General features: G+C 42.0%; 1 protein-coding gene across 1 annotated transcript; it reads right to left on the bottom strand.

Moving 5' to 3' along the window:
• Positions 1-317: 317 nt before the first annotated feature.
• On the bottom strand, positions 318-15,565 carry pggt1b (protein geranylgeranyltransferase type I, beta subunit). The gene is made up of 9 exons (XM_030105349.1): positions 15,419-15,565; positions 13,892-14,010; positions 10,926-10,990; positions 10,555-10,706; positions 10,091-10,223; positions 8,120-8,165; positions 6,080-6,264; positions 5,530-5,638; positions 318-3,257 (listed from the first exon to the last, which is right to left on the bottom strand). Exons 1-9 carry the CDS (start codon positions 15,544-15,546, stop codon positions 3,091-3,093), a joined length of 1,104 nt encoding a protein of 367 aa, XP_029961209.1. The 5' UTR covers positions 15,547-15,565; the 3' UTR covers positions 318-3,090.
• Positions 15,566-16,203: the final 638 nt, after the last annotated feature.

Below are 16,203 nucleotides of genomic sequence, written 5' to 3'. Positions count from 1 at the left end.
TTTAACAGCAGCCGTGTGAAAAAGCGCCAAGCCAAGGTCCCCCGTGCCTGTACTGCGGGAGTGAGAGCATCTACTGCAGCGTGATGTGGCAAAAAAAAAAAAGAGAGAGAGACGCAGCCCTCATCTGCAGTAAGTGGCAGCTGAAGCCGTCCGACCTTTTTTTAAAGTCAAGTAAGCATTTATGGGTTCTGCATCAATGAATTCCTCTTTCCTTCTGCAACAATATTAACAGACCAAACAGACGCGAGAGGAGGAAATACAAGCGTGCAACGCGGCACATCGCATTTTCCTCTTTCTCCTACTGAATGGGAACTAAACTGACTTTTAGCATATTGAGAGCAGGAGCATTCAGAGAGCAGTGACCCACGACGATGCTGCATGAGGCACATTTTGAAGTCAAGTTTGAGCTGTGAGACCACGCACACTGAGGGCAGACATGCAACCAAAAGAACCTGCATGAGGAGTAAATGTCAGGTCAGGAGATGCATGGGACGCCAGATCACTGGATTTCAATTGATCCGACTCAGCAGCTGCAGAAGCAGCAGTTTGCTTTCAGTGCATTTTTCCGTATTGGATTCAGGACAGAAAAAAAAGTAGACCTCATAATTATTGATACAGATCTATAAGGTATTTCATGTTGACTACAAAGAGAGAGAGAGAGAGGGAAAAAAAACAACTTGCATGAATTAGAATCTTCACATTTCTTGTGTCTGAGGCTCAATGCAGCAGGTGCAAAATCTGAAAAAAAAAACATGAATACTGGAAGTGGAACCTGACTGTACATGTGACAGCATCAACACAGCCAGGAAAACAACATGATACGTCACGGAAAAAGGTCGATGAGGGTAAAATGTCAGCAAAGCCTACAGTAAGGAGCATCTTACTGACTGAAAAGCATTGGTCTGTGCACCAAAACAAGGCTGGAGAACATCGGAGGGGGTGGGAGGGCTTCGGTTTGGGTTCAGAGAGAGAGAGACTCCAGCCTTCGACAGTGTACTTTTAATAATAGATGCTTCAGATTATTTATTTATTCACCTCTTCTCTCCTTTCCTCAGTCTGCCTGCTCTGCCTCCTAACCTTAAAAAAAAAAAAAAAAAAAAAAAAAAGCAGAGCACGCTGGTGGGAAAGAAAAACAAGGGTAGCTTTATCTTCCGTGGAGGAATAAAAACCAGAGAGGATTTGATTATTTGGCTGCAGGCGAGATACACAGAAAGCTCCTGCAGGTAGCACGATGCAGGTAACTGCATTTTCTGACCTGCTGCTCCAAACAAAAACCTCCTCAGACAGAGGGAGCAGGTGTTCGCCGAGACAGTGGAGAGAGAATAAAAGGGCGGGGCTTCAGGAGGAATCAGTGAAGCCGGGAATCAGAGCCGATGCAAAGGCAGCAGACAAAGAATTTAAATGTCAGGATATCGTTTGACATTTAAAACTCTGTCATTCCAGTTTGTGACTCAGGTCAAGGGAAGAAATGCTATATGATCGCTTGAAAGGAGCTTCACACTGGAAACAAACCTCAGCAAGCGTTACTTAGATTGTAGCCAGTCTGTCTCGTCACTCTGAAACACAATCGCTTTATATATTCCAGGCAGATGAAAAGATATGATTTTAAATTCTGCATCCGAGATGACATGCTGGAGTTCACGCCATGCCCATGAGCATCAGATGGTCTGGACTGAACAGAGATGGCGATGCAGAGTCTGGGAGCAGATAGCCTGGACTCACACAGCTGCTTCTGTTTCCTGACCCTCAGCGGTAAACTCCGTTCACGTTCATTGTTCTTTGTTTTGTTTTTTTTTGCCCTGCATCCTTTCTATACCAAAAATAACGCATCAATTCCCAATGCAGATCAAAGAAACACGTTTCCTCAAGTTATGAAGCCATTGTCTTATCTCTCTGCTATTGATTTGCCTCTTGAAGGGAGTATTGAGCACAGTGTTCATGAGCCTCGGGATGCGGGATCGTTGCAGACTCTCGAGCTCCCTCAGGGCGGGAATCAAAGAGATTTCTACAACTTAAGAGGCTCAATCTGTTTCTGCTTGTCTTCAGAAAAATGCAAACAAAAAAGGGTGGTTTTGTCCTGAAATAAGCCATGTCACTGAGGTGTATTGCAAACAGTTGATATATGCAAAAACAACAATAAAATGGCTTGAATGGCTTCGTCTTTAAAGGTGCAGTAGGTAAAATGTAAATTATGTTTAACTATTAAGTACAGTAGTTAATGTGTCAACAGTCCAGCTCTTTTGATGTTTGATCAAAACAGATTTGTGTACTAAAAAAACAAACAAACAAAAAAAAAAAACCTGCTAATTGTTTAATTGGAAGACGAAGGACTAGATGCTGGATGTACAAGATTTGACGACCTATCTGGTTTTAGCTTGCTGACGTCAGTATAACAGCAGCACACCCACATTAATTGAATGGGATTATGGCTGATTTCTTTCATAAGCTTATTCATTTAAAGTGGAAAAAAACATACTGGACCTTTGAATGAAAGCATGAGCCTGTGTTTTACCTAAAAATGACAATGAAACCGCAACAAAAGCAAAATCACTGTTACTGATGTGACTCCAGGTTAAAAACACAGCTCTGATACTTCCTTTGCCTCTTCCGGATCCGAACCCTCGGATGATCAATAAATAACTTTCACACGGCGCTGGCTGTGTTGATCCTTGGCTGGGACGGTGAGGCTAACTACAGTGCTGAAGCTAATGAGCCAGTGGCTACAAAAGGCCATCATATGACAAAGTTTGCAAAAACAGAGGCATCTGGAATTTCTTCAAGTTTCCAGCAACTCAAATTTGACTTTGTGGCACGTCGTTTTTTTTTTTCTTCTTCCAACAACTGACTATATGTGCACTAAATAACAAGGCAGCGAAAAAGTGCGGCGTATATTGCTCAATGGAAAACTTGCTTTCAGATGGACTTCTGACGACTTTCTCGATTCCAGAAATGAGGAAAACGTCAAGCGGAGGAGCGGCCGAATGGCTTTTGAGTTACACAGCAGAAGTCTGGTTTCGCCTCTGGCTGGTGAACGGAGAGGCGCTCGCTCCTCGGCGCTGAACCTGTTCGGAGCCGTTGGTCGTCCCGCTGTCAGTGCTGTCGGCCGCAGCTGCCGGCGCCGTTCTTCCACGTCTGCTGCAGCTGCTGGAGGTGCTGAAAGGCTCTCTGGGTGATGTTAAGAGCTGGGTGGACCTTTCGCAGGCTCGGCTCTCCGATCAGAGAGAGGCCACAAAGTCCTAAGTAGGCATGGAGGGGGTCTGATGGAGAGAGGAGGAAACAAGAGAAACAGTGTCAGTGATGTTCGTCTGTGTGTGACAGCTGAGCTTTACAACAGATAACCTCCAATTAACACTTGGACGGTCACTGTCCCCTCGTACGTCGTTATTAAATTAACAAAACCTGATTTAACTCAGACGTCCTGCACCGTGTGGAAGCAGCATTTTCACTGCACCTTTAAGTTGACATGAATTATGCACGTCGGTCGGTCCCGTGATGGTTTTGATCCCCCTGAGAGGAGAGTAAAAGCTGCACAAGGCCAGTAAGTGGAGCGCTAATTGAATTATAATGAAATGACAGATGATTGACCAGAGGCATCAAAATCAATCAACGCACCATTAGCAGCATCAATCAGGAGCCAGTAAGGACTCCAACTCCAGGCTGCTCACCAGAAATACACACATTTCCACTGAAATCTACATCATGAAATCATAATGGCCACTGGACTCAAACAAATAAATAATTCATGTTTGAATTTGGTTTATTCAGAATAATTAGACAATACTAAAAAAGACCAACCGTATCACCAGCTTACATGAAAGCGGACATTTATCATTTCTGTTTCCCAAACTTCTCTTAGATATTTACATCTACAGGAAGTAAACAACCTCTGGTTGATGATTGTTTTCTTTATTTCTGCCTTGATTAATTTTGATGCTACATCTTTAAAAAGTTCTGCCTTTTTATGCCTCCGTCCATCCACTCTTTTCATTATATCCATTTCTTCTAAGCCTTTCGTTAAATTAATCATCTGTATTGAGTGTGAACGTTTGCTCCGGCTTCTTGGAATATGTGCGTCTCCGGGAACCAGCATCCGCAGAAAGACCGGAATCAAGTTAGAGTAGAATAAAAGGTTTACATGGTCGCGGAATTTAATTCCAATTTAAAATGAGAGTAATCCAGTCACTTTATTTGGAATTAAATATAATTTGGATTAAACGTTTGATTTGGAAATAGGTCATTTTAAAGCAGAATGAACTTTTATTCGCGATTAAAAGTCTCATGTAAACGTGGCCATTGTCATCAGTTTTGATCATGAAAAGGCAAGCAACGGTAAAATGACAGAATGAATGAAACTGAAATCCAAACAAGTTTAACAAACTGGAAGAAGCGAATCACTTACACCTCCAGAATGTTAAAATATCAAAAGTTACAAACAGAAGAGCAAACAATTGAATGCTGTATTAAGTTACATTAAACTTTCAACTTCAAGGTCAAGTTTTCAATATTTAATTATTTAACTTTTAGTCATTCTTGTGCAGTTTAATTTGCACGGTTTTCCACCTTATTGAAGAAGTTCGTGTGTCGTTCCCATCCAAATCCACCTGTGCTGGATCTGTGGTGGAGCGTCTTTTAGTTCCTAAAACTCCCCTTTGTTTGTTCATATTTACAGAGCTTTGTTCACTCGGCCCATGCTTTCTTCCGCCCCGTCTTCTGAGCCTTGTTACTGTAACGTGAGCAGCTCCATCTCCTGTGTCCTTGGGCTACCCATGAACAATCTCCTCATCAATTACTCATAACAAGGGCGAGCGAGAACACACGTACAAGCCGACCATTCAAGTTTAAGGTTTCAGGAGGCTTTTCCATTGATCTCATGTAAAAACGGCCAACCGCAGCTCCACCCTGACCTCGCTGCACCTGTGGAGGGCAGGGCAGAAACTACGCAGTCCAGACAGACAGAAACTGCTGCCCTCGCCAAATTTCACAAACAATCACCTTCCTGATCAACCACTGATGCCACCTGTGGGCGATCAATGGTTACCTCAGGAAACAGGTGATCTGAAACGGCGGCGCTGCAAAGCTTGAAGTCACAAGCTCCGTCAAAACAGCTGGTGCGACGAAACAACATCGATTCGTCACCCACGCTTTGATGAGTTTTGACCAGAACCGCTTTAGAAGCTGTGTGTGAGACGAGGAGGGATCTCAGACTGCCAACTCCGGATGTGAATCATGTGATTTCTGAACAACACACGATTCACTGCTCAGCTGCAATCCCTGTACACAGTCCGTAGGCATTAAACTCACCGTGTAGCTTCACATCAACAGCTTTAATATATAGCAGGTCCGCAGTGCTTGTCCTTTCACACGATCCTCTACAAATACAACTAATGCTATTATACAAGACTTTCACAAAGGACAGCAACAGCAAATGATAGTAGTCTGTTTTTGATACTTGTAATATAAGCACCTTTTCTGAGATCTGAGTGTGTTGTTCCAGATTTCGTAGAGACCTCTGCAGGTCAGGTCATTTACCTGGATGACTGTCAGGCCACTTGGCGAAGCCTCCCACTAACCGGTCCTGCGTGGAGAGGATGAAGCTCCTGTTTCTGTCAAAGTTTGTGTATTGGAAAACGTCTAACAGCTGGAACAGGAGAGAGAAAGACAAAGAGGTTCCTCGTGTAAATCTTTACACATTTCAGGTCAATATACTCGTATTCTCAGCGAAGAAAAGTGAAGGGTGACTATTTGCCATCCTGCACTTTCTTCATGTATAAATATTTTGCCCAAATATTCACTTTTGTCCCTGTGGCACAGTTATGACCCAGAAATTCACAGTTTCCCTGGCTTTGTGTTTTTGCTTATTGCTGGCTTACTCACTGCTTCAGCTCACAGTTTTCTGGATCATGTGTGTTCACGATGCACCTCTAGCATAGTTGTGACCCACATGCTGAAAGGTTTTTTTTATTTAGGGGGGGGTTGTTTGTGTGGATGTGGGGATTAACTTCCTGGCGCATTCAATCAGCTTGATTTAAATAAAACAGTGCACAGAAGACGGCGTACGTGAATGCACGTGTCTGTTTACCTCTAGAGTGGCTCCCACCCAGAAAGAGTAGCACGTGTCTGCAGGTTTGTTGGGCCGTCCGTGGAAACCGCTCTGCTGCCTCATGATGCACCAGCGGCGGATCCTGTCCAGCTCCCGCTGACTCAGCGCCTCCTCCAGGCGGCCCATCAGACACAGGGAGGCGATGGCGCAGTACGTCCAGCCCCCTGCAGTCAAACACACACACACGCACACAGGAAATGCAAGCAGTTCTTACCATAATCTAATTAATTCAGAATAATTTCAGACACAGAGAGAGGATCTGATGGTGGAGGACTGCATGATTACAAAGTGCTGCAGTAAAAAGACGGCATGTCTGCATGTGGGTTTACAGTCGGCCCAAGAGAGAGGATATCTGCTGGGAAACTAGTACTTTTTTTTTTTTTAATCGAAAATACAATTTGCAGCAAGTAACTATGCAACCATAGCAGGATCAGGAGAAAGTGTGAGGTGCCTAACAGTGGTTAATTAAACTTTATAAAGAGCAAATGATTAGGAAATCCTGCATGTAATCATAACCACAAAATCACATGAGACAAAGCGTGAAGAGTGAGGGTTAGGGGGAGAGGTCAAAGTGGTTTAAGGAAAAGACTTATTTAAAAAAAATGAAATGAAGCCAATTGAAGGTATACAGGTCTATAAAGAAGTGGATGATCAGTGAGATTGTCTCTGCTGAGGCAGAAAGACCCATAGCAAAACGAGTACAATAATAGTTGGATTATTTTCCAGCAAACTGTTAAGCTTAAAGAGAAGTTTCCAGCTCAATTCACATAAACAGAGCGTTATTTGATTGATGACAGGATGTTATCAGCACAGCCTCGAGCAGCCAAGACTCTTCACCTGCTACATTGTGGCTGTCGAGTGCTTTCGTTTGTAAATCACGGGGCCTTTAATGACCTCTACAAATTACCAGCAAGCTTATCTGTGCCTGTATTGTGACCTGAGGCAGCAACACAAAGAAAAGAGGAAGACAAGTGTTGGGGTCACGGATATAAATCTGCCAAAATGCTGCACTCGCATCTAGCCGACCACATTTCACTCAGCATCTGATGAAAGCTCAGGATGAAAATGAAATGCATCTCTGATGAATCCAAAACTAGAAATTCACGTTGCAGATCCAAACAGCATGCATGAGGTTAGGTATATGACTGGTATGTGGAAATATTCTTTAACATCCAGGCTATCATCTGCCTGATTATGAATTTACAATAAATGTGAAAACAATTGGAAATTCTCCAAGCACATTCAAGAGTGCCATGCACAATCTACAAATGGCCGTACAGCCCAAGACCGAGAACAGGATTACCGTCCAGCACGTAGTTTCCATATTACCATGTTTCAACCAAAGAATGGACGAGCCGGTGCACGGTAAAAGCTGGCAGTGTGCTGAACAAAGAATCACTTAAAAGGTGTCTGGTGTTGGGGATCTGTAACGTGCCTCCACTGATTGGTAATCTGCCCTCAGACGGAAGGCGGGCTGCTGGCTTGCAAGAGGAAATCAAGCCTAAATTAAACCTGTAATCACACAGGTTTATCACAACTAATCATGAGGAGGGAAATTGCAAACATTAAAATAAATTACACTGAAATCTGTTGCTTTGAGGAGTCTAACCTTTATTGGATTCGTTTATGATTTTTTTTCATTTTTGCGACGGGAAACTAAGAGTGTTTCTGAGCACTGCTTTGAAGTGTGTGTATGTGCGTGTGTATAACAGGGTTTAATTTGAAGGATTAATGAGAACAATGTACTGTATCTATTGAGATGGATTTTAATTGCTAATCCTTTAAAAGCAGTAACTCCCAACAGCCACTTTCACACCCTCCACTGTGACGCTGCCAAATGTTTTGATCTGCTGTGAACCTTTTGATTCAAATATAAAGCCGCTGCTCATACATTTGAGCTGCCAAACACGTCGATCTGTACTCCCTACGAAGACATTTTTAATGCTTACGGGGACTCGAGAATGACTTTCCTGACAACTATGACCAATTACAAAGCATTAAAGGAGAAATCCCGCTCACCATGTGACTCTCTGCCGGCTCCCTGGCCGAACCCGTTGTCGTACGACTGCGGAGAGAAAGAGCAAGAAATAGAATTACGTCCAACAAACCAATAAAGCTGACATGGATGTCTGGAGCATGCGACTCTCATGACCAAAAGAGTCATTTCCAGTCAAGACTTCTTTTTTTCTGGAGCAGCAGGAATACAGCAAACCCAATTTTTTAACTTTTATATCAAGTTTTGTCTTTTATACCAAATCTGTTAAAATATTTTGACTGTTTTTAGCTTTTTAGCTGTAGATTATAACTCTACTGACAAACAGCTCTGAATTAAACAGTCTAATTACATATTTGCAACCACGTGTTGCCGCTGAGCAGGTATATTATTTGGGGTGCAGAAAGCTCCAGGTGGGTTTTTGCTAATACAATAAACTGAACCAACCGTTTCTGGAGCACAGCAGCTAAAAATAGTTGACAATAATGATTGAAAGTGCTCTGTGGCCTAATTTTGGGTGTATTTTTTCTTTTTTTTAGGTCTCTTGGGCCTGGATGAAGTCAGACACTATTCAAAGGTGATCCAGATGCAGATTAATAGAAGTTACACCCCTCACTATAAGCAGCAGTAAATACATGACAGATGGCATTTGCTCTTTGGCGTTTTTGTCTCAGACATCACAATGCGACTTCTAAGTGGATATCCGATACCTTCTATATGCAAAGTGAAGCGTTTAGTGCGGCTGGCAAAGTTGTCGACTGTCCCACACCCGCTGACTCATTTCCACGCATCGTCTGTTGCTTTCTGTGTGCTCAGACTCACCAAACAATCTGCTTGCATTGCCAAACACATTAGCATCCACCCACCAGGACACAGCCAGCAGATGAATATACATCAGTTATGATTTACAGTCATCTGTTAAATAATTTAGATGTCTTTCTCTGCCTGTGTGTGTGTAACAGAGAGAAGCCGTGCTGCATACACACCCATTGAAGAGTGAAAAAAAAGCTTTGTAATAAAATACCACTGTGGTAAATGTCAAACTTGATATACGCTGAAGCTTAAGATCAATGAGAGCATCCTTTCACTCGGGGGACCTGAGCTGATGATCCTGCATTCTGAACATTTTACTGTGTAAAGCCTGAGTAAAGCAAACACAGGGGCTAGTCAAGGTTTGAAGCGAGAGTCAATCAATCTGATGGAAAGTAATGTCACAGGTGTTGTTTCACTCCTGGCGAGGCAGAGACCGTCTGCTAAATCTTGTGACGTTCTGTTCAGGAATCAAATCCTGCTTGTGGAAAGCTGCAGTCCTGCCACGATTTCTACATTATCATGCTTCGTGCAAAGCTCAGATTCACTTATTCATTCAGAGATATTGCATTAGGGAGGTATTAAAAAAAAGAGCATGACCAGGATATGATACTATTGCAGTGTTGTAAAAAATGACCTATAATGCATTGCAATGACAGGGATTATTGTAATAAGTAAATAGGTTTGTTCTGGCTAATGAAAGTTCTATCGAAAGTCAAAATATGGGATATGAGAATTCATCAAGATTGAATGAATCATTGTAACAGCAATGTTTATAAGCATGTTTTGACAGCAACTAAGTCAGTCACACTTGATTTATACTGGTGTGATGTGGTATGAGTGTAGCTTGAAGCAGGAGAGGTGGAAAAAAAGGGAGAAAAATGAATCTGGTGCTTTAAAACGTGCTGCAAGATGTAATTTAGGTCTTGAAGAACCTGAGCAAAAATCAACAGCTCAACCAAGAGCACAGTCACATCAAATCAGCTATTATGAGTCCAGAGAACCACTTCGTATTCAATTTTTCATGAATATTGATAACATTTAAAACACATTCTTTCTTAGATGCAATAATTTTCAAAGTTTCACTGAAGGCAAAGTAGAATTAAAAATACAGAAGTCCAGAAACCAAAACAAAGGAGTTTTATAGAGAGAAAAATCTGCATAGATGCCCAAGCAAACTTACTCACCAAACTTCCTCGGATATACTCAATAGCTTTCTGGATGTCCATGCCTGACCAGTCATCCAGTATGTAACAGATACTGGCTGCACAGTAAATAAACCGGATGTCATTTTCACTTCCCTCCGGCACGGCGTAGAAACTGGAAAGCAGACAGAAAAGCCAGAGAAGTCACACAAACTACAGGACGTTAGCTCACTTTACACATTTCAGAATCTGCGTCACATCATATTAAAAAGGGAGCTTTCAGTGCCAGACAGGATAATGTGCACATGCAGAGCCAAGTGTGCGTGACGCCTGCGTGGCCTCGGTCATGAACCAGGAGCTCTTACAGTGTGATGAAACGGGAGTAAATGTCAGGCCGTGTCAGGACTGCTCGCGCTCTCACGGCCGCAGGTGTTTTGAATCAGAGTGAAAGTGTCACGGCAGATCAGAGTGTGTGTTCACGCGTGTGTTTGTGTGTGTATCCTGACCTGCCGTCTTCCAGCTGCAGCGCTCTGAGACCGGCCAGACAGGCCTGTTTGTTCACCCGACTCAGGTCATCCCCAAGTATTAGCAGTGAGCACAGTCCGGTGTAAGTCATGGCCACGTGGCCGCTGTCGTACGGATGGAGCACACCTGGACCCTGAGGACGACACAAACACAGGGGGAAAAAAAAACACACACACACGCACAAAAACAAAGAATAAAAAAAAAAGTATGAATGATTGCTATTTAGATGCTAGTGAAGTGTAGAAAAGGATTGCAACAAAAATGTACTTAGAGAAACGTAAGAAACAAATATGGGTTTTCATAAAATCAAAATGTTGGATCTAAAACAGTATGAGGAGAAAAGCAGCAGTACCTTCGTGCTGTAAGGAATTCCAATATGTGATGATCCTCTAAATCCACATCGGCTCAGGTTAGATTCTGTAAGAGAGAACGACCTGCACATCGGTGACTGCAGCACAAGAAAGCACTCTCCTCTCTTTCACTTCATTTTCTACTGATCAGTGAAACATGAGTCATTCAAAATGGTGCACTGCTGCCACCTGCTGGCTGGGGGAGGATAAATAAAATAGCAAAGCCTGGATGACCAAGTTTGGTTTTGGTGCTCAATGTGAACAACATGCTACAAAAACAAACATTTAAGAATACTTTAGAATGAATCCATTGCAAGTTTTTTAGGGGATATGTCACATTTTACGTTCTGCCCTGTTGACAGACTTAAAACTATCTACAAGCTAGAAAAGTTTCATTCTCATCTGTAACACCTGCACCATTACCATGCTGATTCTTCCAGCTCATGCTTTAGATTTTGGTTTGAAAACTAACAACAGCCTCAAGGGCCGAGGTTATTCCACCTCAGATGCAGGTATCTTACATACATTTACATTAGATACAGATTAATTCATTTCTTACACCTGCAGACTGAAAATCCATCAACAAACTGCAAAGTGTCTTAACAGTCCAATCAAACATGTGTCTCCAGAGAGAAACCCCATCAGGAAATCTCTGGCGCCTGCAGTGCTGTACGTTCTTGCCTACCAACAAAAAAACACGCCAGACAGCAAACATATGGCAACAGCTAAAGTGAAGCCAGTCGGGCAGGGCTCTCCCTCCATGATTTCCGCTGATGTCCCGAATAATTAACGAAATGGGCACTGAAACAGATGGCCCAGAGTTAGAGACAAAACAGTCATTAAATATTCAGAGTCCAACTTTCTCTGAAGAGGAAGGGTGCAGCAGTAACAGGTTAAAACAGGAGGATACCTGGAGGCCACTGTCTGTTCTGAATAAAAGTGGCAAAACTATGTTACAGTCTTTCAAGTTTGACAACAACAAAATCTAGAAACATGACGGGACACTGGTAAATCGACTGCAATTACAGTTGGTGTTTGAGTATTGTCAGCTACATATTGGATTCCCAATTCCACAAATGTTCAATGGATTTCACTTTAGCAGCACTTTTCCACCGATTTAACAGACCTCAAAGCACTCTACATTGTTAGCTGCACACACCCATGCACACACAATCTTTAGGGTTCAGTGTCTTGCTCAAGGGCACTTTGACATAACAGATGGAAAATCAAAGGTGCAACCTTACAATTGAAAGGTGACCGGCTCTACAACTGAGATGGACCCGCCTACACAGTCACTGACATAAAACTTGTGCCACAGGCATAGAGTTTATACTTATTCAATAAGTAGATCAGTTTAATGTCAAGGGCTTTCAAATTGATAACTGAGAACAAAACGAAAATGTCAAAAAGTGTCCTGATGTTCACACATTGTTAAATGCCTTAATATGCATGTTTACGTGGACAACAGTCCAAGGCGATGCAGCCTTTCTGTCAACAGCAGTGGAGCTGCATGAAAACTGGTCACCCAAAATGAATAAACCACTCCAAATCGAAAGTTCTTTTACACAGACCAGTGTGGTATTTGTTTGTTTGTTTACCTTACTGACGGTTTCGAAGGCTGTCAGCCATCATCCTCAGAGTGTTGGTCACACACTTCGAAACCGTCAGTAAGGTAAACAAACAAATACCACACTGGTCTGTGTAAAAGAACTTTCGATTTGGATTATAACTTTGAAGACCAAATGAACCTTTTTGGAATGAATAAACCACTGCCTGAGCTGCATCACAATCGCCACAAATGCTGCAGAAGACCTGTTGGATCCCCACATGGACCCAAGGTTCACCCAGAAAGCTTTTAAGCTTGGAAGAGGAAAAATCCTGGTTTAGAATTACATCCAGTATGTTGGTATGCCAGGCATGTGGTCAGCGGAAGGCAACATTAATTGCTTTAAGTACCAAGAAACTACTGATACTTTAACTCCCAAAACGCAAGCGAGAGAGCAAACTGCAACAGGATGGTGCTCCCTCTCATACTTCAGTCTCAATATTCAAGCTCCTGAAAGCAAAAAACACAACCTCTGATGTTGGGGAGTAGAGGAGGTTATCTACAAATCCCAAGGGTGTCGGTTCCAACACTCAGTCATTATTTATAGTGTGTGTGGGTGTGAGTGTATGGAAAACAAGGGGATTTCTGTGGGGTGGTCGGGTGGGTACAGGGGATTGTTTTTAACTTGTAAAGCACTTTGAATACAAAAAGCACTTTATAAATAATCTTAGATTGACCATACTTTGGGGAAGAAACTGAACTCCAAATTTTACCAACACCTTTTCTTGGCAGCTTAAGAGCAAATGCAAAAGCAACAACATGTTAGGCAACACAGGATTGTTAAACTCAAAGGAACACAGCACAGTAATAGAATGTAACCCAATGGAACGCAACACAAGACAATGCAATGTATCGCAATGTTGCAAAACGCAATGCAATATACTGCAATAATTACACATTCTGTTTGCCCCCAAATCCAAAATACTGTTCACAGTTAAAAGTTTTTACACCAGAATTTCCTATTTTGGCAACAATGGGCACTTTGTATTCTCGCTAAAACTCAATAGTTATTTCATATCATACATCTGTTAAGTTATAAGAATTCTGATTCTTTTTACTGAATGTCAACAGTAAAGTTCACAGTTACTAATAGACTGAGTTGATTTGACCACTAAACTCAAACATTTATCACTATATGCAGGTGACAGCACAATAAGAACTGGTTCCATCTGTAGGTAAAAGCCACTTGATTGGCTCAAAATCTGTGCTGTTCAAAAGACTCATGATGGACTTAACGCCTTATTTCTGTTTTTAAATATTCATGTTTTATTTGACGCTATGCAAGTTTGTTTTGTAGGCTGTCTATCTGAATTGGATGTCATGGCATTCAGTTGTGAGAAGGTGATCGGATATGAGACTTACGGTCCTCTGTGGGCAGAACCTGTAGTGAATAGATCCACTCAATCATGAGGTTCCTGTCGATCATATCGAGGGCATCTAGGACATCCAGACCCGAAAGGGCAAAAAATATAATAGTTGACCTGGAAAAAAAAAAGCACATTAATTAGCTTTTACAGTCACATTTCTTCCTCCAGATTATTGAGGTCACACTGCGATATAATGGCCAGGACTTTGACTCAAAGCAAAAATAAACCTGGTTGTCTCCCAGTTAAAAACTGTGCATAACAAATTAACTGATGTCTGAATGTTTGAATCCAGATATGTGTGACTGTCTCTTCACTTTTACCCTGTGATGAATTGTAGGCATGTGTAAGGCGCCTTTGGCCATTGTATGATAAGACTGGCTCCAGCAATCTGTGATCCAAGTGGGATGAAGGTGGCATAGGACCGTGTTTCCCAATCGAGGTCCTCCTAAGCACCGATGTCCAACATGTTTTAGATGTTTCCGTCTTCTAGCACATTCTGCAGAGCTTGATGATGAGCAGATCATTTGAATCAAGTGTGTTGGCATAGGACATGGATCCATAACTTATTCACCAAGCTTGTGTGGTGAGAAAATTTGTCCAAAATGAGGTTAAATGAACATGGGAGATGGAGCAAAATGTACTCCCACCACCAATAAATAATGAGACGAAAATAACACCATCATACCCTTGGCACTATATTGCCTTCTGTGAACACTGTCTCTACACTGATGACTGATCTGTAACAAACACTCCAGTACCCAAGGATTGTAGATGTAGCCTCTCTGGATCAGCATAAGATTTGGCAGTTGTTTTTAAGAGATTCAACTCGCAATCTACTACTGTACATACACCTTACACAATGTCTGATCTTGTTTTGAGTATTATAGAGGTACTTTTTCACGTTATTGTGAAGCACACGTATTCTTCTGTAAGAACAGTCCGAAACGTTCACATCATGGACTGACTTGGTATGACAAAAGTCTTTTCACACCAAGTTATTTCCCGCTGTTAGAGAGCCACGACTAACAGGAAGTATACTTCATCTACACTACATCGATGCCAAAGTTTCTGGCTAGATTGGCAGGAGGTGGCTAATGTCACCCTGAAGTTTGAAGATACCCTTACAATCTCCAAAATAGACGTGTGAAAACATAAATAAAGAAAATACATGGCAGTGTAAACTGACAGGTTAAATTAGATTGAGTACAGCTGATGGTTCAGCTTTTGTTCTGCTTGTCAATGTAGCTGACTTAAACTTGACACATACCAGCATGAATACACTGACAATACAAGCAACCCAATACTTGCTTTACTTCCCCACACTATGGGACTAGCGCTGACAGTTTGGTTTCCCCATCTCTTCCTCTTTGGTCCACTCCTGTCACAACTTGTCACAGTAGGCTAAGCTAACAGCACTAGCCTCCATTCAAACTGCTGGGGAAGCGCAGCTAGCTCCGATGCTAATAACTTCCCCAAAAAGACGCAGAAAACAGAGCACCGCGCCTCGTCCCGGTGAACTAACCTAGTGGTCTCCAGCGACGCGTATCTCTCGGGCAACACCTGCAGTGTCCTCTGAAAGAACCGTACATGTCTATCTCTTAAAAAGTCTATTTGCTCAAATTCTTCAAACTGGTTCTCCTCCTCCGCCATCTTTGAATCCGCACCTATGAGGAACCTTTTCCGGTGAATAAAGGTTCCGGCCGGAGTGCAGGGTTGGTTGTGACACATAACAACGTAAAGCTCAATCTGAACTGGACTATGAGTCAAAAAGTCATTTTTAGAAATTAACTTAGATTTTTTTTAGGATGTAGGGTCAGTTGTGTTTGAAGACCCCCTTTCCACTCGTCATGCTAAACCTTAAAAGATCCACTTCTTCAGTAAAACTGAATGGTGTTGGGAACAAACTCTATGAACTCCTGAAGACTGCAGACAAACTTCTGAAAACATCATCTGCTCGGCCTTCCCATCAAACTGAATAATTTATCTAGTTTGTCACCTTAATCTTTATATAATTTTTTTTCACCTCATTCATAACAATTATGCAGATATTAGCCTTCAAAGCAGTTTTTTTTCTTCCATCACAGTAGAAAAGTTGCTTTTCTAAACAAACAGCTTTTTTAAAGCTCTGAAATGCACATGAATTTTCACTTTAAATCGTTCATTCTCTTCCAAGTTACAATTTCAGTCTGAATCCAGTGACTCATTTCATTTAGAAATTGCCCACTTCTTAATATTCAACACACCTGGAAAACCTTATGTGTGATAAAAACCTTCAACCAATAATGCAAATAAAAACACAAACACACA

The sequence above is a fragment of the Salarias fasciatus genome, chromosome 12, assembly GCF_902148845.1.
Source record: "Salarias fasciatus chromosome 12, fSalaFa1.1, whole genome shotgun sequence".
NCBI lineage: Eukaryota > Metazoa > Chordata > Actinopteri > Blenniiformes > Blenniidae > Salarias > Salarias fasciatus.
The sequence above is the reverse complement of the archived record's forward strand: the minus strand, read 5'-3'. Positions and strand labels throughout refer to the sequence as shown.

Bases quoted from the DNA above. Each gene is read 5' to 3' on its own strand.
- pggt1b (XM_030105349.1), bottom strand. From the start codon at position 15,546: ATGGCGGAGGAGGAGAACCAGTTTGAAGAATTTGAGCAAATAGACTTT. The intron at 10,991-13,891 runs GTAAGTCTCATA...TCTCTCTTACAG, and splicing joins GGTTCTGCCCACAGAGGACC to AATCTAACCTGAGCCGATGT. The intron at 8,166-10,090 runs GTGAGTAAGTTT...TTCTCTCCGCAG, and splicing joins AGTATATCCGAGGAAGTTTG to TCGTACGACAACGGGTTCGG.